General features: G+C 37.3%; 1 protein-coding gene across 3 annotated transcripts in view; it reads left to right on the top strand.

The window, feature by feature from the left end:
• The window catches only part of GLRB (glycine receptor beta), an 84,409-nt gene that overhangs the window by 54,014 nt on the left and 4,677 nt on the right, over window positions 1–25,718 (top strand). For 2 of the 3 annotated variants that reach the window (XM_082391342.1, XM_082391343.1), the window contains exons 5-9: window positions 5,295–5,524; window positions 5,628–5,710; window positions 7,274–7,414; window positions 12,309–12,461; window positions 21,882–22,174. In XM_082391342.1, coding sequence (XP_082247468.1) covers window positions 5,295–5,524; window positions 5,628–5,710; window positions 7,274–7,414; window positions 12,309–12,461; window positions 21,882–22,174 — 900 coding nt within the window. The remainder of the gene's footprint in view (window positions 1–5,294; window positions 5,525–5,627; window positions 5,711–7,273; window positions 7,415–12,308; window positions 12,462–21,881; window positions 22,175–25,718) is intronic. The other variant, XM_082391344.1, reaches the window with a different exon arrangement.

Genomic DNA, 25,718 nt, shown 5'->3' on the forward strand with positions numbered 1-25,718 from the left:
TGGATTGTTTCCACCTTTTGGTTATTGTGAATAATGCTGCTATGAAAAAGGGTGTACAAATATCAGTTGTAGTCTCTTGCTTTTAATTCTTTTGGGCATGTACTAGGAGTGGAATTGCTGGATCATATGGTAATTCTATATGTAATGTTTTGAGAACAAAGCACAATTTTTAAAAAGTTAGAAACATGAATATTGTAAGGACATGTCAGTGATTTATTTAACTCATTAATGAGGGAACCAGCCAGATAGTAAAGCTGATTCAGTGGCGAATTCAAGAGACTGGAGAGAAAGAATGCTGCAATTAGGTTGCTAAATTAGATATACTTGTTAATGTTCCACAGGGCGATAAAGGCATACCTTTGGGAATGTCTTTCCTACCTGACAGAAATGATTTGTAATTTAGCAGTCTTCTTGAAATGACATAATTGTACAGCGTCTGGGCCCTAATCCATAGAAAACGGCAAGCCAAACAAAGTTACATTTTCCTAGAGACTCATACAACCCTTAGGTGGGCTTGTTAGATAGCATTTAGTGTGATATTGAAAGGGCCATCTCTTTGTCTGTCTCCAAATTTTGCCTGATTTTTTAACTTTTTATTTATTCCCTTTCCTTTTGTTTACAGAATTTTTTGCATTTCCTTCTTTTAGGTAGACTTTATTTTTTAGAATAGTTTTAGGTTCACCACAAAAATGAGTAGAAAGCGTAGAGAGTTCCTGTAAGCCCCTTACCCCTGGACGTGCAGAGTCTCCTCCACTATGGATTTACTCCACCAAAGTGGTCCTTTGGTCGCAATCGATGACTCTACATGGACACATCATCACCTAAAATCCAGAGTTTAGATTAGGGTTTGCTCTTGGCATTGTCCATCTGATGGGCTTTGACAAACATATGATGACATGTATCCACCATTATGGTATCAAACAGAAGAATTTCACTGCCCTGGAAAACCACTGTCTTCTGCCTGTTCATTCTTCTCTCCCCCTAATCGCTGGCAACCACTGATCTTTTTACTGTCTCCTTAGTTTTGCCTTTTCCAGAATGCCATTATAGTTGGAATCATACAGTATGCAGCCCTTTCAGATTGGCCTCTTTCACTTAGTCATATGCATTTAAGGTTCCTTTATGTCTTTTCATGGCTTGATGGCTCATTTCTTTTTAGTGTCGCATAATATTCCACTGTCTGATGGAGCACAGTTTATTAATCCATCACCCACTGGAGGACATCTTGGTTGCTTCCAAGTTCTGGCAGTTATAACTAAAGCTACAATAAATACCCATGTGCAGGTTTTTGTGTAGACATAGTTTTCAGCTTTTTTGAGTACATACCAAGGAGTGCCATACGATAAGAGTATGTTTAGTTTTGTAAGAAACTGACACACTGTCTCCCAAAGCAGCTGTAATATCTTGATTCCCAGCAGCAATGAGAGTTCCTACTGCTCCACACCCCCATTTCCATTTGCTGTTGTCAGTTATTTTTAGTCCCTTGTAGCTTCTTTATGGCTGCAGGAAACGTGTGTCCAGGTGCAAGCCCTGCAGCAAAGGGTCCCAGGTCCCAGGTCCCAGCCTGTCTCAGACGTATAGAATAAAAAGAGGGTTGACTGTAGATTAAAACATTCTTGTATCATTTGTAATTTTGTAATTTTTCCCACAGACAGTTTATTTTGTCAAGGTCTCTGACACTATCTAGGGCTTTCATCAGCTTTCAGCTGATTAAAATGCTTTGAACTTAATAAATGATAAATGACATGGATATATTCTGGGATGGTGTGGAAACATTGATTAGACTTCAAGAAGAATTTAGAAAAATGGACTTCACGTGGAAAAACACTATTGCAATTGCTATAAAAATTTTAAAAGAAAAATAATTTTGCTATACAGTTTTAGGTGAGTTAACCATTGCATTTTGGAAATAGGTGTGAAGTAGAACAGCGCTCCCAAAAGAATGTGTGCGTGTGTGGAGATTTTGAGGGGAGCTCGACATAACGCAGGCTTAATTCCTGAAGTTCCACCCCAAACATTGTAAGATGGCTTCTTTTTTAATTATGCAAAATATGCTGAAGTTAAAGGTTAGCGTTGCTTTAATTCCTGTCAGATATCTTGCTGATACTAAAAAAATACTGATATAATGTCTTTAGAAATTAATTGCTAAGAAGCAAAATGTAGTTGCTTGGGTCTAGATAAAGAATACCAATGAGATCTTAATATTTCTATCTCTATACATATTTCTCACCCTCTTTAAAGTAATAAAACATAATATTAGGCTAAAACAAAGCATCCAGATTTTAGAAGCCACACTGGTAAAGTTGCTTGGGAGTTGTGCCCAAATAATACTGAAAGAGTCTTGTCAGTATATGGCAGTGTCTCAACTGTTATTTATTTTTTTATCCAGCCCCCTATTTCTGGAGAGGATTTACAGTATAGAATAATAACAAAAATACAATGAAGTAATTGAAATAGTGCTAAATGTGCAGGAGCCGTACAATGATAGTCATACCAGGATGTGAGCTGTACATTCATTCAATTAGCTATAGGGTTTAGCTTTCAGTTCCCTCGCTGCCAGACAAAAAGTAAAACACGACAATAGGCTTACCTTGTACTTCCCAGTAATAGGAAGCATTTACGAGCATCAAGAGACCATTTTCATAGTATAAACTTTCAAAAATAGACACATTTTTGTAAGGCACTTAGGCCAAATATGCCTAGCACGTAGTAAATACCTATACAAAGATATTATAGTTATATTTGGATAAACATGAAAAATTAAAGAAAAATTCATCTTCAGTATTTTCATGTCATGGTTACTGACCAAAATAAGGGACCGTAGCTTTAATAATAAGCTTATAAAAGATAAATCGGCAACCTCATCTGTCCCTTAGGACACAGTATTTTATCATAATACCGTGAATGCGTATTTCAAATGCCACAGCTTAAAGATGTAGTATTTGATGATTTACCTGCATAAGAAACAGTAGCTATAAGAGGGTAATAGAATAGCTTTTACTGTATATAATTTTAGAATACCACTCATTTTGGCTGATCATTACAGGGAAGCTTTTTAGCAAATAATTTGGAATTGGATACTGTTAAGTGCTCAAAATAATGGCAAGGAGATATCAACCATGCGCTTTAGCGAAGCTAGCATAATAGGAATTTTATGTGAAAATGATCAAATCTATGGTGTATTAAGTTGGGGGCCATGCATGTTTTTCTGGGGTGAGAAAAACTTTGGTCAGGAAGCAGCATTGTGGCCACTGGAAGGCTTACCAGTTGAGAGGCCTATGTCCTGGACATGTTTTGAGCTAATTTCTTTAGCTGTCACAATCAGATATGCGGTAACCACTTAAGTCCCATTATGAATTGTAGGGTATGTGTATATTTGACAAAAAGTTAATGGAGCTGTGTACTGCAGGTCTTCGTCTTCCAGGGTCCTAGGCCTCCTTCACGTCCTCCTTGATTCCATGTTCGTTTGATTAGGAAAATGTTATTTTTGTTTTCCCTGCCAGTGGTACAGATATGTTCAGTGTCAGCTTCCATAATTCTTAATTTATTTGACTTTTGCACTTCAAGACCGTCTGCGTATGATTTTTAACAATCAATTTATATTATGTGTTGAAGTTTATTTATTTATTAAACATGTATCTAATTGAAGTATAGTTGATTTACAATGTTGTGTTATATGTGTTGCAGTTTTTATAAACATCAAGTTTAGATGTTAGATGTAGGAAGGTTAAATCTTACTTCACTGTCTGTAGTTCAGTAAATATTTATTATCAATATGTGCCTTACCCTCCTCTGATTACTATTGTAGAATCTGAACATCATAGGAGAGAGGAAGTGAATTCCTCAAATTTTCCTAGAGTCACCGCGCATTGCTTATGCTTTATTTTATATTTTATACATAAATAAAATGTGCACATTTATGTTTCATATAAATATGTTAGGTCTTATTATTTAAAGAAAGATAATCTATCATCTCTTCCTACTTAAATATTTGGATTTTGATTTGAAGTTTATGATCTGATTCATTTTGATCATGTCAAAAGGCCATGGATAGGTAGTATTTTGTGAATTTTGAATGGTTGAAAATAAGGCTGCTGAAGCCCAATGTCATTTATGCCTTGAGCACTTTGGTGCATATTCTGAGTTCAGTGTATAAAATTAAAATCAAAAAACCTGAGCATAATGCCACAATGCTGCTTTTGACTGTATATACCCCAATAACCCAATGTGTGCCAGAATCTCATTTCACTGGCAAATATAAAATGTATTAAGGTATTAAACGTGTTTCTAGGTTCATATATTCTTAGAATGTACATGTCTTGATATAATCCAACTTTTACAAAGTTTTACAATTAAAACTTTGGAGATAGGCAAAAAACTGAAGTAAAATAATCAGCTGTTTAGTGGATTTCAAAACCTTTTCCTACTGTAGTTGAATATAACATTTACAAATTTTTCATGTACTCTCATCTGCTTGGCAAAATCCAAATGTTTTTTGACTACCTCTGTATAATCATTTACATGTATGAGAAGGCAAGGATAATTTTTCCTTTTCTTCCTCAAGTATATATATAAAGTATGTGTTTTATACATATATGTAGTTCTATTTTTATTTTATTTTTATTGATGTACAGTTGATTTACAATGTTGTGTTAGTTTCTGCTGTACAGCAAAGTGATATAGTTATACTTGTATACACACTCTTTTTCATATTCTTTCCCATGATGGTTTATCCCAGGATACTGAATGTAGTTCTCTGTGCTCTACAGTAGGACCTCGGTGTTTATCCATCCTATGGATAAACAGCTTTCATCTGCTCACCCCAAACTTCCAATCCTTCCCTCCCGCACCCCCTTGTAGCTTTATATACATGTAAATAATTTTTGTAGTTTGCTACTTAGTAAAAGACAAGTGAAATATTTTCTCTTGGCTTCTTATCTATTTTTAATCAAAATGTATCCTACTTTTGGGAGAAGAATAATGGCAGTATTTAGCAGTTCCTGTGCTTTTTTGACAATACCAACTAACCCCCTGGTATAATTGGTGTTTGTATTACAGTAAAGCAATTATTGGTAAAGTTCTATGACGACGTTTTAACTCGCAAGCGCTAAGAGGATGTCTGTAGAGAGTCTTAGAAAGACACGAGGGGCTTTTTATACCAAGCTGTTGTGATCCTTGTTGGTGCTGGAAGAGCAAACGTATTTGTGCTGCTAATGATTGAACCCTTTTTATTCTGGTGCTGAACGCATTCTTAAAAATGGCAGTAAACACACACGCACACGTAATTTTCCCAGGATTATAGAGTCAACATCTTCCTGAGACAGAAGTGGAACGACCCCAGACTGAAGCTGCCTAGTGATTTCCGGGGCTCGGATGCCCTGACGGTGGACCCCACGATGTACAAGTGTCTGTGGAAACCTGATTTATTTTTTGCAAATGAAAAAAGTGCCAATTTTCATGATGTAACCCAGGAAAATATCCTCCTCTTTATTTTTCGGGATGGAGATGTCCTCGTCAGCATGAGGTACTCTTTTCTAATATTTGTAGATTCATATTTTCCTTTAAAAATCAGTATATCACAGAGACATGTGTTAAACAACTTCTAAGACGTCTGTTTCTGCTTTCAGGCTATCTATTACTCTTTCGTGCCCTTTGGACTTGACCTTGTTTCCCATGGATACACAGCGTTGCAAGATGCAACTTGAGAGCTGTATGTAAATGAGACCCTAAGTCACCATAGGGATAAAAATGCTTAAAATTTCTAGGCAGTACATGATAATAACGGTGAAACTAATGCTTTTGCTTACAAATAGACGTTAGAATAAGTTATTTAGGGAGATTATAGTTTTCCTTTTACTATATTAATTTGTGTACTAAGTCAGATGAATTCTTTTGTTACCAGTTGATTTCAGTTGAGTTGTCGTAGGTGTAGGTGTGTACCCTTCTAACTTATTCCAGTCGCCACCTTCATTTGAGTTAGTAATATAGGCAAGGTAAAGGAGAAAATGATGTCCTAATAACCTTTCTAATGTTAAAACCACATTTTTCAGAGCAGAAAATTTGGAAACATTGAAAAATATTATCTAAATCCTACCAAGCATTCATTTTCTATGGATCTATAAAAAATTTATTTTTTACACAATTGGATTTTAGATTTTCTATGTTTCTAGAATCATATATTTTTCAGTTTCTAAAAGAGGTACCAGGTGTAGTCATTGAAATGATTATCTCTAAAATATATTTATTAATTAATTTGCTATGAAGCTTGTCATGTGAAAATCAAAGTAGGAAATAAAACTTGAAAAATTAACACTAATGGAAGGAATCTTTAGCCTGAATACCCGTATACTGTGACCTATTCCTACAAAGAATCACCTTATAAAATGTATGTGCTTGCTTGATGACATGCTTTAAAGTTACTTAGTGGTTACTTGTTGTTGTTGATTAATTTACTGAAGCTGGATCCTAAATTTGAACAATATTTTTTGCTTTCTAACTATAATGTGAGATTTTGCAGATGTAAGTGTATGTATGTACACGTCTGTGTGTGTATTGTATATACGTGTGCCTGTGTGTCAATATGCATTTGTATAAACAATTTCAAATGTGTATATACATTCAATTCTTTTACTAGATACACTAAAGTATGGCTTTAAAAAATATAGGCATGTAAGAGTTGAATGGTAGGCTACAACATGCTGTAAACCCATGGGGCCCTTGAATTGTAGCCAGGTTACCTAAGCCCGCAATGTGGGTTCCAGGAGGCTCTAGTGATGGAGTGATGTCCATTTGAGGGGCTATTTTATTGCTCTCCTCTGGCCATGCAACTCCTCTAGGGAAGTTGGTAGTGAATTCTTCAAAAAAACCCATTTTGGTGCTTAAGTTTCTTTAAAAATCTCCAGGTAGTACATTGCATGATTGTAAATGTATACATTCAGAAAGCTAGTATCACTTATTTGTTACTTTTTCATTGATGACAGTTCAGAATTCTGACATAGACAGATGTACTACTGTTCATGACACCCGAAGATTTTTACCATCTGCCATATGCTGATTATTTTAGCTTGTTCTTTCTTTAAGCTAATTATCTGTAACTTTTGTGCTAATGTTTTTATTAGTGGCCATAGATTTTACCTCTTTACATGTCTAACAAAAGTTTCATAAAATGGCCTATTGTTTTACCATGTCTGTGTTTAATATCTGGATGTTAAAATGTTAAAAAAGTGTTAATAATTATATTTCAAACTAATATTTTATTTATTTTTGTTTATAGTTGGTTACACAACTGATGACTTACGATTTATCTGGCAGTCAGGGGATCCTGTTCAATTAGAAAAAATTGCCTTGCCTCAATTTGATATTAAAAAGGAAGATATTGAATATGGTAACTGTACAAAATACTATAAAGGCACTGGTAAGTAATATTCTTTAAATTAAACAAAACTAAGTCTTATTTCAAAGATTTGTTTCAATATTAAAATATGCTAGGGACAGAACAGAGAAAACTAGTTAAAAAATAAATTCAATATTTATAAACATTATATCTGTATGTTGATATATTTAAATCTTTCATAAAATTACATCCACTAAAGTTAAAATTTATTTTATCACTAGATAGTTTTGCTTTTCTTTATGTAATTCTGGATAACAAGAGGTTTTCAACTTTTTATTTTATATGAACTCTCCAGGAAGTGGTTTTCTTAGATGTTGCCTAGAAATTCTGCTCTGACAAGATTCATATTAGGGCCAAACATTATGGATATAAACAATGTAACCCATATATATTCGTCTGCTGTCTTTGGGGCAGTTTTTCAATGTTGGTTGACCCATTTTCTTAACTTTCAAAAAATTTAATCTTTATTCTGTGCAGGAAACAGTAAACACATGAAATAATTGGACATGAGTAAAAATTTGCCGTACAATATTCTTGATCTAGGTTATGGAACAGCCAATTATGAAAGCTCAACAAATTAACCTCATTCATTAAATCACATCAAGCTTTACAGAAATGAAAATACAGTACTCACTGATCAATACTTTCATAATATGATTAGTATTCAACCTTTGAGTCTCCTCTGGAGGTTTAGGTTATTGAAGGCTCTAGTTATTAAATATAGTGCTGTTTTCCTCAGCAATATAAATAAAAAGGTGATTGACTTTTGATCAATACATTCACACTCATAATCAGTCTAACTTGTAAATTACCACAAAATTCTAATTCTGTATCAGGAAGTAAATCATGACAAAGATACTCAGGGATAGATGTAATTAAAGTTTAAGTTTATTGCAATATTTAAGTTGACTTTGCAAAAATAAAATTGTGGAAAATTTACAGAGATGAAATGTTTGAGCTAAAATGCTGCATCGTGACAGCATCAAGGACAAAATATGATTTAAAACATACCTGTTGATTAGAATAAAAGAGTGAATAGTTGCATATTTACGTTGTTGTAATAATAAATACAACACGGGCCAACATAGAGATAACGTTAGTTTAAGCATCTGTTGTCATTGACCTTCAAATAAATTAACAGATTATATAACATTTATACATAAATAGTCCCTTCTCTTGTAGAGCTTATAGTATTTTAGGACAAGAGACAAAATGAGCAAATACACTGCTGAAAGAATTATCAAAATTTTTAATGGAAAAACAGAGCTCTTAAAAATTTGACCATCAAAGTACTCAGTGCAGAAATCGTAGATACCTTGATTGTCAGATGTGGAAGTGATCTTTCGGCTAATGCTGAGCCAGCTCTTTTATTGAACACATAAAATAACTGAGATGCAGGGTCAACGACTTCCTGAAGGTCAAGGGCAAATCAGTGTCAGCTGTGACCTGGGCACAGTCAGTCTCTTCTCTACGACTCATGCAAATTGAGACTGACTACAGTTTTCAGGGATTTCTCACCTAGTAATGGAAAAAATAAACTTGAAAGCCAAGAGAAGTTTTTTGGAGGATTGATGTGTAGAAACATTTAATAGATGGCTTTTTGAGTTCTTGCTGTCTGTCAGGCATTGCTTTAAGCACTTTGCAGGAATTCTGTCATTTAATCCTCACAACAATCCTATGAGTTCAGTGAGTACTATTATATATTTGGAAAATAGTTACCCACATCCAGATTATATGATTAACATTTCAAAATGAATAGTCTCTAAATTGTTTGAGAAACTTGAAATAGAGTTTACTGAAGTTTTAAACTTCATCTAGAGATGAAAAATAAAACCAGTAATTTTATTTCTAATTTTATGTAGTATAAAATCATGTAATAGTATTGAAAATCATGGGGTTATTCATTTTTTCACCTTTAAGCCCTGAACTTAAAATGTCTCGGGACTTCCCTGGCGGTCCAGTGGTTAAGATTTCGCCTTCCAGTACAGGGGGTGCGGGTTCGATCCCTGGTCACGAAGCTAAGATCCCACATGCCTCGTGGCCAAAAGGACAAAACATAAAGCAGAAGCAATATTGTAACAAATTCAATAAAGACTTTAAAAATGGTCCACATCAAAACAGTCTTAACAAAAAAGAAGCCTCTACTTGGGGACTCAGCAGTGAATAAAGGACAGATCTCTGCTGTTTTACAGATCCATATTCTTACATGGCAAGCAAATAAAGTAAATATAATTCTTTTAGTCCTAAGAAGGAACTAAGAGGGTATGCTGTGGTAGAGAGTATTTGGGGATATACTCAAGATTTACGATAAGTAAATCTTTCATAGATTTTTTTGTGTGTGTGGTATTTTTCGAGTTATCATAAATAAGTCGCTCATATCTCATTAGATACAGAAAGTAACAAAAAACTCATGGCTAACATAATAGTAATTGGCACTATATTTCAGTAAACATGCTTTGTCAGTATTTATATGAATCAGTATATGGATATAAGAAAAACATTTTAATGTTTGGATAATACTTAGAAATGTATGTAGGAAAATAGAACATTCAAAATATATGGAATGCTTAACAGTGTAGAGTACTGGAAAAGATACAGAAAGTAACACATAAAATGATGGCCGGTATTTTCTTTAATTTGTACAAAATTATCCGAAATGGTGATTTGGCTTTAACTTTATTGAAAATTAGGGTTTTATTTATAATAGTAGAAATTACACAGGTGGAGAAATATATGGGTATACAAGTATAGAAAAATCTTTAAATTGGAATCCTGAGTGAATAATAATCAAATAAAAGCTCAGAGGAAATAGAAAGTAAATTGAATTTGCCAATGAGCATTTATATCCATTAGCTGCCCACCTGCCCCTCATAAATGTAACAGTACCAGGAAATCAAAAAAGATCAGGAAATGTTTCTCATAAAAGTTTATGGAGCAAATCACTATGATATCCAAGCGTATATTTTACTGCTAAATGCATCCGCGTCTTGGGAAGCTCCTGGGGGGTTGACTTCAGATGAAGCACTCGGTTACTAGGCTGTCATCTAAATGTGGTGGATGGGACGTGCAAATGCATTGGAAAGCGAGCAGCTTTATAGAAAATTGTTATAATCCTTGTGACAACCTAGGCTCCCAAAGATACATAATAAGCACATATGTGTTCTTCCCCATTTCATAGGCACTAGGTGAATGTAAAGTTACCTTGAGGGAGTGACGCTCTTAGAAAGCAAGGTACTGCAGAACCAGGTGTAGGAAACGCTGTGGGCCTCCTTAATTGCAGCGAATGGGCTTATGAAAGATTATAGTTTGGAAGTTTTGCACATGGTTGTTAGTTGGAAGCATATGTGCTCGTTTGTCCAGGCAGGAAGTTGAGATAAGAGGTAGGCACTGAAAAGGGAGGGGGATTTTCCATCGTTTTGCCTTTCATATCTTTTTAGAACCTGTGCACCATTTAAATGAATTGCCTAGTTTTAATGAACTTAAAATTTAAAAAAGGCAAACACTTTGCATTGCTTGTCTTATTTTGATATAATATGGAAACATTTGGCATAATTAGAATTTACTTCAGTTCAAATCAACTATTTATTTTTGTTACAGATTAGCCCTAATATCTTTCTAATCCCTCCGAGGTATTGATGATTATTGGGAAAAGGATAGATTTCTAATCTAAGCTATTTGATAAAGGGATGAGAATAGCCATTCTTTTAAAGACCCTATTTGTGAGCAATTACTGCTCTAGATACTATTAATGAATAAATATGAAGATTATTCTAGCATCAGAAATATATACCTTCTTCCCAACTAGGAAAACTAGATAAATACAACTTTTTAAACTAAAACACAGTAAAAAAGTAATATTGTCTTTTTCCCCATAATTATTTTATTTATGCACTGTCCATTCATTTGTCTCAACATTTTAAAATAATTCTGTACAGTTTAAGCTGAACACAACTGAAGATATTTTAACTTTTTGGAATTCATGCATAACCTTCCTTTTGTTGAATGGGAAATGACATTTTTATCTAAATTGAACATTTAAAAAAATCATCTCAAACATCTGGAAACGTCTCTTGTATGCCAGTGCTGGGAGGGTATTTGTGTCACTTATTTTCTTTCTCCAGTCAGCAAAGGCTGTTATGAGGCTGCCAATAATTTATGATTAATTTGAGAGACCAGTTGATATCATGGCAGCCCTAGAATGATGTGTAAGGGCAATGTCTGCTTTAGTCTCAGCCTGTGAAAGTGAAGCCCTTTCCCTCGATTCCAGAACATTTGAGGTCCTGGAGTGGAACCAGGGGAGACTTGGGAGGGATGTCAGATGTTTGCCCTTTATTAACTTTTGCCTGCATAGACTGGGAACACTCACTTCTTACCCTTGATAGTGTTTACCCCCAAGACTGTCTTCACATTTCCTGTGTAACTATGCATATGAGCTCCTGTAGATGGTCATCCCTTCCAGATAAGAAGTGGTCCACGTGGCTGAAAATTATACTGACAATGTGTAATCCAGGGATGTTTCTTTTTAGACTTGCTCTGCTTTGATTTGCTGCTCCCAGTGGCTTCTTGAGATCTTTTGCTCCCAGAGTAGCCAAGGATAATGGAAAGTTTAAGTCACTGCAAAATCTCGGAACAAAGACTTCAAAGCCGAGACTGGCCATCCCAGAGCAGCATATGGTGTCTGTTTGTCAATCTCATAATGAAGTTGCAGAAGGTCAGGTGAAACAGGTCTCATCATGCTGTCCTCTTAGATCACGTAAATGATATATATTTACAGAACCAGCCCCCGTCCTTTTCTCGTGGAGTTCACTTTGTGAAATTGCCTCAAGCAGAAGCGACCTGTAATTTACGGGCACGATGTGATTTTGCGGTTGGATGTTGCAGGAGTGTCACTCTTGCCTGTGTCTGTCGCTGGCAGGGTACTACACGTGCGTGGAGGTCATCTTCACCCTGAGGAGGCAGGTGGGCTTCTACATGATGGGCGTCTACGCCCCAACCCTGCTCATTGTGGTTCTGTCCTGGCTTTCCTTCTGGATCAACCCCGATGCCAGTGCTGCCAGAGTGCCCCTGGGTAACGTGTTCCAGCCTCTCTCTCGGGGGGTCGAGAGTGTGCTGCAGCTTTATACAAATGACTGTATACTTTTGAAATTATACCAAATGATTTTGAGACAGTGAGTTTTGGAATTGATGGCAACCTTTTTTTTTTTTCAGACTTCCTTCAGTCCTTGACATTGAACTAGATTTTCTCCGTGTTTAGGCATTCTATAATTAAACTAAGTTTTCTCTTTTTGTGTCCTTCGGGTATTTTAAGCAGTTAATCCATCCTACTTGGACTCTCATGAAATAATTATTAATAAGCGATTTTCACGGATAGCAGAAGGCTAAAATCCCCAACGGTGCCAAGCTTAGAAACAAATGACTATTTGGATAGAAGTCTTTCTAAATCATATACTGTCTCATACTCTTCATCAGGGAATACGTAATAGAATTTATCTTTTTAAACATGACTTTGCATCATCTTCCTAAACACTAGTTATTGTGTACTGTGCCATCAAGAGAGGTTAGAGAGAGGGAAGGCTGGTTAGCTGTGCTCTCCAGTTTGCTATTTTTAATGCTCTGTGACATAGAAACACCAATAGCCAGACTTGAAAATTATGTCTCTATAGGGCTTAAATAGTCTTGGGTTGGGGAAATAATCGAGAGCCTTTCCTTTTTTTTTTTTTTTTAATTAATTCATGTATTTATGGCTGCGTTGGGTCTTCGTTGCTGCGCACAGGCTTTCTCTAGTTGCGGCGAGCGGGGGCTACTCTTCGTTGCCGTGCGCGGGCTTCTTATTGCGGTGGCTTCTCTTGTTGCGGAGCATGGGCTCTGGGCATGCAGGCTTCAGTAGTTGTGGCGCACGGGCTCAGTAGTTATGGCTCGCGGGCTCTAGAGCGCAAGCTCAGTAGTTGTGGCGCACGGGCTTAGCTGCTCCGCAGCATGTGGGATCTTCCCGGACCAGCCCTTGAACCCATGTCCCCTGCATTGGCAGGCGGATTCTTAACCACTGTGCCGCCAGGGAAGTCTGAGAGCCTTTCTTATGGGTAAAGTGAATAAACTTCAAAATAAGGACATTGTAACAACAAATTTTGATTGCTTGGAGTGTTTTAAAACTTGTCATTAATGTGTGTGTGTGTGTTTTCTTAATATCACCTGGAACTTGTATCAGTAAGTCTGTGAAATACCCGACCTCTTGGTGACTGATTAGTTGCAACATTTAATTTTTTCTATTATCAAAAAGGCCTTGTGTAAATCTCCCTCCTGACTTACTGGGAGAATTAAACAAAATACAGATTTTAAAGAGTAGGAAACCAGGAAAGTGCCAATGAAAATGACAATTTTATCCAAATAAGAAATTTGGTGATTTACATCAAACTAAAACCCCAAAGACCAAATCCATATCTTAAGAAGCAAAAAATGTGAGAAATTTCATCCTAAAGGTGGTGTATCTGTAATGAAGCAATGACAATTGATAGAGTAATCCTTTAGGGAAGAAGAATTAACTATGTAGTATATTGTACTGGGAATAAAACACCCCCAAAACTAGATTTAAATTCTTACACTTGTCAAAAATATCACGCATTTCCCTCAAATTGCTAAATCTTTTGGTTTCTTACAGGCATCTTATTCTCACGTAGTGATATAAATGGAAATTTCAGCTGGTTTCTTACAGGCGTCTTATTCTCACGCAGTGATATAAATGGAAATTTCAGCCTTCCAAAGGTTCTCTGGAGACACCCCAGTCCTTGACATATTCTCGAAGGGCATTCTCTGTAAATCCCCGTCTCTTGCAGGACTTCTGATATAAAATCCGTGAGCTGTCACTTAGCGTCCGGCAGACCTGTTGTCTGGAAATCAGTTAATGGTTAAAAGTGAAACCAGGTTTGAATTCCAGCTCTGTGCCTACCCGCTGTGACAACTTCCCATCACATCCAGCCTCTGTGAACGTACGCTGTGGACGTGTCCAAGTATGGATGGAAAAGTACTCCAGGGGTTTTTGGAGGCTTGAAAAAAATGAACGTAACACCCATTCAGGAGTTCATCATATGCCTCCTTTACAGATTGCTTTACACTTTTCAAAGCACTTTGACACATTCGGATTCATTCCACAAATATCTGTTGTGGGCTGACTATGGGCTAGGTACTATGCAAAAAGATGGAGATATGGTTAGAAAGTAAATAGCGAATAAATAGTTAATAAAATAGATTAAAAAACAAACAAAACTCGGCCTCAGTGAGTTTATACTCTCTTGGGAAGAAACAGACACCAAATAAGTACAACCTGTAATATATAAGATGGTGATACAGGGATGGGAAGTTGAGGGCGGCAGCCTGCTTGTCAGGAATTGCCTTGATGAGAAAGGGATGTTGGACAGAGGCAAGAAGGAGGGGAAGGAATGGACCACTGTGGATAAGATAGGGTAGGATAGGATGGGTTAGAAAAGGGTACTTGGAGAACGATCAGGGCAGAATCCCTGAGACAGAAGCGTGCCTGGGGTATTCGGGGAACACTAAGGAGTCCAGTGAGAGAGAGGGAGATTAGCAGATGAGATCAGAAAAATAACAAGGGCGAGGGGTGGGCTATGGAATATTTCTTAAGGAATTCCGGTGATTTGGGCTTTTATTCAGAGTGCAGTGCGAAGCCCCTGAGGGCTTTTGAGCACTGATCTGATTTAAATTGTAAGTGCTTATCTTTACTGCTTTGTTTAGAATAGACTGGCAGGGGGCAAAGGTAGAAGCAAGCAAAGCAGGTAGGAGGCCTGCAATAAGCATGATGTGAGCCAGGGGCGGTAGTGCAGGTGCTTGTACATATTAGATGAAGGACGTGGTAGAGAAAGATTTGCAGATGTGTTGCATGTGGAATTTAAGAAAGCAGAATCAAGGCTGACCTCAAGGTGTTTTTGGCTTAGAAACTGAAGAGATGAAATTGCCATGAATGGAGGTGAGCAGAGCTGCATGTCAAGTAGGTTTGAAAAGGTGGGAGGACCAGGAGCTTGGTTCCGGATGCACTGAGTTTGAGATGTCTGTTAGGTGGAGATAGCAGGTAGACAGGTGGATGTACAAGTCTAGGGTGTCTTGGAGAAATCAGGACCGCAGGTCAGAATTTAAGGTTTGTCAGGATGCAGATGGTATGTAAGGCGATGAGTGGAGTGTAGGTAGAAGAGTCTCAGGGCTAAATCCTTGGGATTGAGAAGATGAGGAACAATCTATGTGATGTGGTTTCCTGGAATCCTGCCAAGTGGAGAAGGTGTGTCCAGGCGAGGAGAGTGACCGGCCAGCTGCTTGTAGGTCAAGGTTAGGGCTAAAGATTGCCCTTGGCTTTAGCAGCCTAGGGGTCACTGGGATCCAGAACAGAGACAGTCTCCATGGAGTGAGGAAAAGAGGGAAGCCGGGTCGGAGTGACTCAGGACAACACAGGAGGGGCACCCAGAGCCGTTCGTCGGAGGTCGTTAGCTGCCACAGGAGGGGCGGGTGGGGAAATAGCCAGGGAGGATGGGAGCTGAGAGGGTTTCTTTGTTTTGTTTTTCTAAGGGGGACAATCCACACACATTTATTTTTGGTGGAAAACAACCAGTAGTGAAGGAAAAAATGAGAGATGGAAGAAGTGCAGGAGCAGTGAGAGGGGATGGGAGGTAGGAAACAGAGGGATTGGCCTTTGCTAGATAGAACACAGTGGATTTGTCCACGGGGTCAGCAAACTCCTTCGGTGACAGACTGAATAGCAAACATCTGAGGTTTCTGTTGAAACCCCGAAATCCGCTGTCATAACACTAAAGCAGCCTTAGACAATACACAGCTGAATAGGTGTGGATGTGTCCTAGTAAAACTGGATTTATAAAAATAGGCGGTGGGTCAGAAGTGCCTGGTGCATCGGGTTGACTGACTGCTGGTCCATAGTGTCAGGAGAGAAGGTAGAGCTGATGGGCACATACTGAGACGCAAGGGTAGACGTGGTCATGGGGGCTAGCCTCTGATTTTGTTTTCTTAGTGAAATGGGAAGCCAGGTCATGAGTTGCAAGGGTGATGGGGAAGAGCGCTGTGGTTCTGAAGGGAGAGAGACTGGTGAAGGAACTGGGGAAGTACACCCTGATTGCCTGGTAGGATCGCGGACCTCTGGAGGTCAGTGATCGTAAATTGAAAGTGGGATCAGTCAACATGTTGACTCATTAAAAGAAAACTAGGGACATATTTAGGTTTTTGAGATTTATATGTTTTGTTGCTTGTGTTAATGTTTGGTTCTATCTTACTACCGAGTAACGTTTCATAGTATGGATATACCACAGTGTGTTTCCCCATTAACCAGTTGTTGGGGATTGGGTTGTTTCCAGTTTTGGGATATTACACATGATGTGATGAATAATTGCGTACAAGGCTCTGTGTGGGCATACATTTTCATTACTCTTGGGCAAACACCTAGAAATGAGATTTCTGCATTTTATGGGAAAAGTATGTTTAACTTTTCTAAAATATTAGCATAGTGTTTGTCAAAATAATGGTAGCGTTTTGCCTGTTTCACATACTCCTGTGTCATATACTCCCCAAATACTTAATTTTTTTTACTTCTTGTAGTGCCTTGGACCTTGGTACAATGTTGAATAGAATTGTGGGAGATGCTTATTCCTTATTCTGGGTAGAAATAGTTGAAGTATTCACTGTTGAGTGTAATAGTGGCTCTAGTTATTACAGATCTCTTAATCAGGTTGAAGAGGTTCCCTTCTCTTCCTAGTTGGCAGAGGGTTTTTATCATGACTGTTGACTTTTGCCAAATGCTTAAATGCTTTCTCTGAGTATATTTAAAGGTTTATGTTTTTTCCCTTTATTTTGGCAAATTTTACCAATTGATTCCTAGCTATTAGATGAGTAGGTAAAATTATTAGCACAAACATGTTCATAATACTGGTTTTTCCTTTTAATGTCTAGCTGTAGTGATGTATTCATTCCTACATACTCCTGATATTGTTAAATTGTGAATTCTTTTTTTTTTTTTTTGACCACTCTAGATAAAGACTTATCCGTTTTCTTGGTATTTTCAAAACATCAGCATTCATTTCATTCATTTCTATCTGTTTATTTTTCTTTTTCATTGATTTTGGCTCTTTATTATTTCTTTTTACTCAGTTTGGATTTTATTTGATCTCTTTTTGATGATTGAAGTGGAAACTCAGATAGCCGATTTTAGACCTTTCTTCTTTTCTAACATGGGCATTTAAAGTTACAAATTTCCTTTGTAAGTCCTGCTTTAGCTGCAGTGCACAAATTTTGGTATACTGTATTTTCATCTTCTTTCATTAAAAAAAATATTCTCTAATTTCCCTTGTGATTTCTTCTTTGGCCCATGGATTCTTTAGATATGTGTAGTTTGGATTCCAAGTATTTAGGGTTTTCATAAGTACTCAAATATGATTTGTTTTTAATTTTGGCAGGGAACATACTCTATGATTTCAGTCCTTTTATGCTTATTGAGACTTTGTTAATGGTCCAGCCCAGCATATGTCTCCTGGCAAACATCCCATGTCACTTGTGCTGTATATTTGTCACTCTTGGGTGTAGAATTCTGTAAATATGAGTGGAGTCAAGCTGGTTGATAGTACTGTTAAAATCTTTTATGTCTTTTGTCTAGTTATTATAGTTATTGATGAGAGAGTTGTTCAAATCCCCAACTCTAGTTATGGAATTATGCTTCAGGTATTTTGAAGCTCTGTTATTAGACCCACACATATATATATAATTTTATCTAAAAAGAAAGAAGAAATAATACTACTGACAGATTAAATATCAGGATATTCTGTTGATATGGCTATTTTGACCCAGTGTATCTTTCCTTTTTCTACTTTTCTTCCCCTACATTGTTCCAAAAGATTATGAAATCAATTTGCCAATCTTTTCCTTCTATGGCCCATAATTTTTATTTTCTAAAATTTAGGAGAAGAACATACATCGTTTACCCTAGACTCATTTTGCTTTTTAAAAAAAAAATCAGTTTTGTGTTCTAGTTTTATTTTTCTTCCCATCTCTTTTTGATTTACTTTTTCCATTGTTAACAAGTATCAAAGCTTCCTCTGTGAATTTTAGGTAGACTTTGTCTTCAGCTATTTCTTTAAGTATAAAAGTAACTGTGGAGGTAACGTCTTATACTTTTTACCCTACGTAAACTTTACTGTAACACTTTCTTTTCCTGGTACATGAAATGCTTTAGTTGCTGCTAAAAAGGATTTTTTTTAAACAAATACTTTTTAATTATAAATGTAAAAAGATGAATAATTCAGGTCACAATTCAGACCTCTAGCAGGTCACACACAGTACCTTTCTTTCTTATTATAACCTTTTCTTATCATCTGAAACAGTGGTTCAAGATCTTTTTGATTATAAGGATCTCTTTCAAAAATGTCAGAGATTATTTCTGGATTCCCACATGGTAGTAATTGTAGTTTTCCTTTTAGTATCCTTTGATTAGAATGCTGTGCAATGATAACATGCTGATGTAATAATTTAGCAGTATTTCTGAATGAATTTTCATGTTATTAATCACAACTCCATATAAGAATTTGGTGCATAGTGTAGTTCATCTCAGTATGGGATAAAGATGATTTCAGGTTTAGACAGTAGCTGTTGTGTACAATTTCTCCTTGACTTGCTCTGTTGGTTCTATTTGTTGTTAATAAAAAACACTACAGGGACTTCCCTGGTGGTCCATTGGTAAAGAATCGGCCTTGCAATGCAGGGGACGTGGGTTCGATCCCTAGTTGGGGAACTGAGATCCCACGTGCGGCGGGGCAACTAAGCCCACGCGCCACAACTACTGAGCTTGCGTGCCACAAACTACAGAGCCCACACGCTCTGGAGCCTGCATGAGACAACTAGAAAGAGAAAACCTGCACGCCACAACTAGAGAGAAGCCTGCATGCTGCAACGAAGACCCAACGCAGCCAAAAGAAAAAGAAAAAGAAATAAAATAAATAAATAAATAAGATACCAAAAAAATACTATCTCTACCTCCCCTTTCTTTTCCTTTTCTTTTTTCACCCTTTTTCTTGCTTTCCTTTTTCAGTCTTCTAGGTTTTGGTATTCCTCTTTTAGGCAATAGATTGCTAAAGTATGTGCTATTAAATAATTATTTTTCAGATGTTTCCTCTGAGAGTGTCTGAACGAGAAATCTCTGGACATCCCATAGTCAATGGGAGTTCACTATCAATAGTCGTCTCTTAAATAAGGATTTTATCACTATAAGGTTCTTTCTTCATATTGATGAGCTAAACAACTTTATCTTCACCCTGAATTCTTCATAGAAGTTTTTATTCAGGTTAACATTTTATGTAGCTAATTTATTAATACTTTGATTTATATTATTTGTTAGCCATAACTTTTAGTAGATGTAGGCCCCATGCCTATTTATCAGAGTTGATATCAATTTTATGACATATTCCCTGATTTGAAATCTATACTTGGTTTGTTTTTGCATTAGGGAGAGAAAATAACAAATGACAAATAAGGACTATATGTTTTAAACACGTTATAGAAAGATTATACCAAGAAGTCCTGGAATTTATTAGAGAGGTGCTCCGTTAAAGGGGGATAATATATTAAGAACACAATATTGAAATTATAAATATCCCCGTTTTTATGAATGATGGGTTTCACATTTCTTTTTATTGGTTCATAATGTAGTAAAATTCAGGCAGCATTTCACTATGGGTTATTTAAACAATGAAGTAATCTCATCTGAAGGCCATATTAAGATAAGGCTGAAATATTTGTCCAGAGAAATATTTGCTCAGATTTCTTATTTTAGGATAAAAAAGCAAGTGGACGTTTCTTATTTTAATACGATTTCCTGAAGACAAGGCACACAGTGAGGTCCACATTCTCCTCCTTCTCAACTGATCTCCATTTCCATTCTTACATCTTCAAAATGATACAGATCTTAATGGAATTGGCCGCCATGGTTTCTAACCTAACACCTGGGATTATTAGTATCTCCCAAATGTCCATTAATGTCCTATTATTCCGAATCTTTCTCTGCTCCTTTGACCCCCTTTTTCTGATGCCTGAGCCTCTCCGGAGTCCCCTCCCTTTCCACCACAACCTCCCCTGAACGATACTGGCCAATCTGTCCTTCAAGAAGTTCCTGGGGGCCCTGTGCTGAGTCGTGGTCACCAGTTCTTTGTTTCTCGGCCTTTATCTGACCTAACTCGGTGTTTTCCTTCCAAAGTCACATCTTTTCTATATTCTCCTCTTCCTATATTTCATGGGTATTTTCCCAGTCATTCTGTTTAGAAGTTTGTCTCAATCTTTTCCTTGTTCCTTTAAACAGTAATCAAGTTTTAAAAAATGTTTTCTCCAAAATCCTTTCACATCCATCCTATCCTTCATTTTCTTATTCTTTGTTTCTGCATCTCCTATATTTTTCTTTCTCAGCATATTTTTTTTATCCCTAGAAGAGTGACATTATTGAAATATTCTCTTGATAATGTCATTTCTCTATGAAATACGATAAAAGATCCACTCTAGGACTTTCAAGGCCTTCTATAATCTGGCAGTATTCTCCATTTCATTCATAAAGTTGCTAATATATCAGGATAAAGAGGCAGGTATACTACTAAATTTACTACAATTTGATACATTCTGTGTTATTGATGAGCATGAAATGCTATGGAAACACAGAGAATGGTGTCAATATATGCTACTTCAAGGCTTGTTTTTGATTGATAAGTTGACATAACATTTGATTAAGAATAAAAAAATAACTTGGGAAGATGATTTGCCAAATTAATGCCCATAGGTATAATTAACTGAGTTTAGGGCGATGTTTGAGAAGATCTTGGATTTTTATGTTACTTTTCACTTCCAGGGTAGAAAACGTTAAAACCTATATTAACTTTTAAAACATAGTCCTGTTAATTAGTTTTCTTCAGGATAGAGGATAGTTACAATATAATAGTAATATATATGTATATATATATATGTCATATTGTTTCAATCTGCAGAAGTTATATTTTACTAAAAGCCTTTCTTTCTAGGAGAGAGTCTCTTAGTTCTTCAATATTAAAAAAAAAAAACAAACCCAAAACTCCACACCTTTCAGGAGCCTCTGAAATGATGCAACTGGCGGAATATATATTTTTCAATGTTTTAAATGATTATTGATACTAATATAGTGTTTACCGTATTCCCAATGCAAGAGCAAAGAGAACCAAGTACATCTTTCATTATTAGGATAATAAAAAATATAAATATTTATTTTTTTAAAATGTTAAGTGTTTACACACATACTACCCGCTTTCAATAATTCTTACATAAGAAGCAAGTACATGGTATTTCTTCTACTCTTTGAGTTTTAAGGGGACCTGAGGGGCATTGAAAGTTATTGGAGGGGGATTTCATCAAAGAGCAGTGATTGTAGAACATTTCATGGGAGTAAAAAGCAACTTGAATTCCTGTTTCTGTCCTGCAGGAATCTTCTCAGTGCTCAGCTTGGCCTCTGAGTGCACAACCCTGGCTGCGGAACTTCCCAAGGTGTCCTACGTGAAGGCTTTGGACGTGTGGCTCATCGCGTGTCTCCTCTTCGGCTTCGCGTCCCTGGTGGAGTACGCGGTCGTCCAGGTGATGCTCAATAACCCCAAGAGAGTTGAAGCAGAAAAAGCCAGAATTGCCAAGGCTGAGCAAGCAGACGGGAAGGGGGGGAGTGCGGCTAAGAAGAACACCGTGAATGGCACGGGCACACCTGTTCACATCAGCACCTTGCAGGTAAGGATGACGTCGGCCAGCAAAGTGCATTCTGCGGGTTTAAAGGTTTGGTAGAATTGGTCCTCACTCGTTTTTCTCTCACAGATGAAAAGGGACTAAGCACAACCTACTTTTTGGAAAAGAATAGAAAACACTTAGGTCCAGTACTAACCGAGAAAAATATCAACACTTTATCAAATTACTGGAGAACTTTCCGTGGAATTTAAGGTTGCTTAAATTCCTTTGCTTTGATGGTCACCATTGAATGTGGAGGCCTTGCCCAAATGACAGACCTTCTTACTCCTTCTCATTTGACAAACCTTCGTGAGTGGCCGGGGGGCTGAAGGCTGACGGGGCGCACGTTCTTGATTCAATCTCCCACCCATTCCCCATCAAGTTAGAGAGCTTCACAATGCTCATGTCAGGCAGGCTACTTCTTTATTGGGTGCCTGGCTCATAGGGAAACTATGCCCATGGTTTGGGATTTGTCCAGTGCAGAGTGAATAGCTAGAGAAGAACTGAACAGTTAAAACCCATAACCTTGCCTTGTCACTTGGTGATGGGTCTAAGAATAGCGGACCATGCCTCTAGATTCAGGTACTGATAAATCCTGGAGCCACAGACCACATCATGGATTGAGGACAGTTGTCTACTCACCCCAGCATGCCTGTACTTGATGACCTCTAGTTGAGAAGACCCTAGGCCAGGGGACCATTTCCACTGAACGTAGCATGGTAAGTTCCACAAGAGACTAACAGGTCCAGACCATCCTACAGCCTTGGAAACCTTGCCTACATCTGGCCCCAGACCATGTCCATTTGTTGACTGCCACTCCTACCAACACCTAGAACGTTAGACACGTTTTTAGAGACAGAGGCAAGCAAACTGTTCTTATGTGGTGCCGTCTGCAGGTCTTTGTTTGTTTGTTTGTTTTTCTTTTGAGTCATTCACCTCATTTTCTGAGCCCACAGCCAAGATTCCCTGCAAATACTTTGTTGCCACCTTGTATGGAGGTTCCTCCAGCCCTAGAGCTCTTTATACCCTAATCCTCTTCATGAAGGATATGTATAAAATATCCATTAAAGCAGAGCTATCATGGCCTTAAAGAATCATGTCTTCGGCATATCTCTTTCCATTTCCATGCAACGTGTCTATATCATTCCATGTGAAGTGAGTTTCTTGTAGGCAACATATCATTGGTTGATGGCATGTAATCTTCTCTGCCATTCTCATGTTTTAATTTGTATATTTAGGTAATTTAAATTTAATGAACTTATTGATATATTTAGGCTTCAGTCTATTTTATTTTATTTTTTAAATTTTATTATTATTTTTTATTGGGGTATAGTTGCTTTACAATGTTGTGTTAGTTTCTGCTGTACAATGAAGTGAATCAGCCGTATGTATACGTATATCCCCTCCCTTTTGGGCCTCCCCTCTCCGCACCCGTCCCACCCATCTAGGTCACCACAGAGCACTGAGCTGGTCTCCCTGTGCTATACAGCAGGTTCCCACTAGCTATCTGTTTTACACATGGTAGTGTGTACATGTCCATCTCAATCTCCCAATTCATCCCCCACCCCCCATGTCCACATGCCCATTCTCTACATCTGCATCTCTATTCCTGCCCTGCAAATAAGTTCATCTCTACCATTTTTCTAGATTCCACATATATGCGTTAACATACGATATTTGTTTTTCTCTTTCTGACTTACTTCACTCTGTATGACAGACTCTGGGTCCATCTATGTCTCTACAAATGACCCAATTTCATTCCTTGTTATGGCTGAGTAATATTCCATTGTATATATGTGCCACATCTTCTTTATCCAATCGTCTGTCGATGGGCATTTAGGTCGCTGCCATGACCTGGCTATTGTAAATAGAGCTGCAATGAACACTGGGGTGAATGTGTCTTTTTGAATTATGGTTTTCTCAGGGTGTATATTTTGTGTCTTGTTTGTTCTATTTTTAGTCTCTTTCTTCTTTCTTCTTCTTCCATGTGCACTGCTTGAACAGCTTCTAGAATGACATTTTGAGTTTCCTGTATTGTTTGTAAGCATGTCACTCTCTTGCTTGGAAGCTGCTCCATGTGTCCCATTATATACACACGACTTTATCAGTCTCCTGGTGTCACTCTGTTGCCACTTTGTGTGATGTGTAGAAATGTTACCTCCCTTTAACACCTTTTGCTTTCCTCTTCACATGACAAAATTATTGTAAATACTTCTTAGAACCTAATTAGAAAGTGTTACAATTTTTGCTTCACCATCAAACATAATTTGGAAAACTCAGAGAGAGAAGGAAAGTTTATTGTATTTGTGCATATTTTTGTTTACTTTGATCTTTCTTCCATTCTGATATTCCAGGGTTCTATCTTTTATTGTTCTCTTTCCTTTTAGAGAATTGCCTTTATCCATTATTTTGGGTAGCTCTGCTGGTAACAGATCCTCCTAGTTTTCCTTCATCTGGGAATGTCTTGGTTTCCCTTCATTCCTGAAGAATGTTTTCACTGGGAATAGGATCCTCGGTTGAAAGTTCTTTTCTTTTGGCACCTAAAAAGTATTGTGCCCATTCCTTCTGGCCTCTGTGGCTTCTGAGAAGAACTCTGCTTCATTCACACTGTTTTTCTCCTTTAGGTAAAGTGTCATTTTTCTCTGGCTGCTTTCAAGATTTTTTTTTTTTTTTGCCTTTAATGTTCAGAAGTTTAATTATATATTTTGGAGTGGCTTTTTTAGGGTTCATCCGGTTTGGGGTTTTTTCAACTTGTTAAAAAAAATGCAGGCTTATGCTTCTTGCCAAATAGGAAAAGTTTTCAGCTGTTATTTCTTTGAGTACCTTTCCCCCATCCTTCTAGGACTGTGATGACATAGATGTTAGATACTCTGTTACAGGCCCACACGTCACCACCGAGGCTCTGCTCATTTTTCTAGTAAGTTCTCTGTTGTTCAGGTCGGGTAATTTCTCCTGTTACACCTTTAGTTCACAGATTTCTTTCCCCACCCCCTCCTCTTCCTGTTGAGCCTATCCACGGAGATTCATGTTTTGATTAAATGTATTTTTCAGTTATAAAATTTTCATTTGGTTTTTCTTTTTCTTTTTTTACTTTATTTTTTTCTTTCCCTCCCTTCCTTCCTTCCCTCCTTCCCTCCTCCCTTCCTTCCTTCCCTCCCTCCTTCCTTCCTTCCTTCCTTCCCTCCTTCCCTCCTCCCTTCCTTCCTTCCTTCCTTCTTTCTCTCCTTCCTTTCATCCTTCCTTCTCTCTGTCTCTCTCTGCTGGGATTTTGTACTCCTTTTCTCAGGCTTTCCATTTCTCATTTGCTCCAAGCATGTTCGTAATTGCTGATTTTGCCGTGCTGCTTTAAAACCTTTCTTGGATAATTCTAACACGTTTCATCTTGGTGTTGGTCTCTATTGATTGTACTCTGAGATCTTCCCCAGTTCTTTGTACCATGAGTGATTTTTCTGTTGCCACCTAGACAGTTCATATTATGTGATGAGATACTGCACCTGTCTAAACTTTCTGTTTTTGCTGCCTTCTCTGGCTGTTTGTCCGGGAGAAGGAA

Source organism: Balaenoptera borealis (assembly GCF_965194805.1).
Source record: "Balaenoptera borealis genome assembly, chromosome: 4".
Classification (NCBI taxonomy): domain Eukaryota; kingdom Metazoa; phylum Chordata; class Mammalia; order Artiodactyla; family Balaenopteridae; genus Balaenoptera; species Balaenoptera borealis.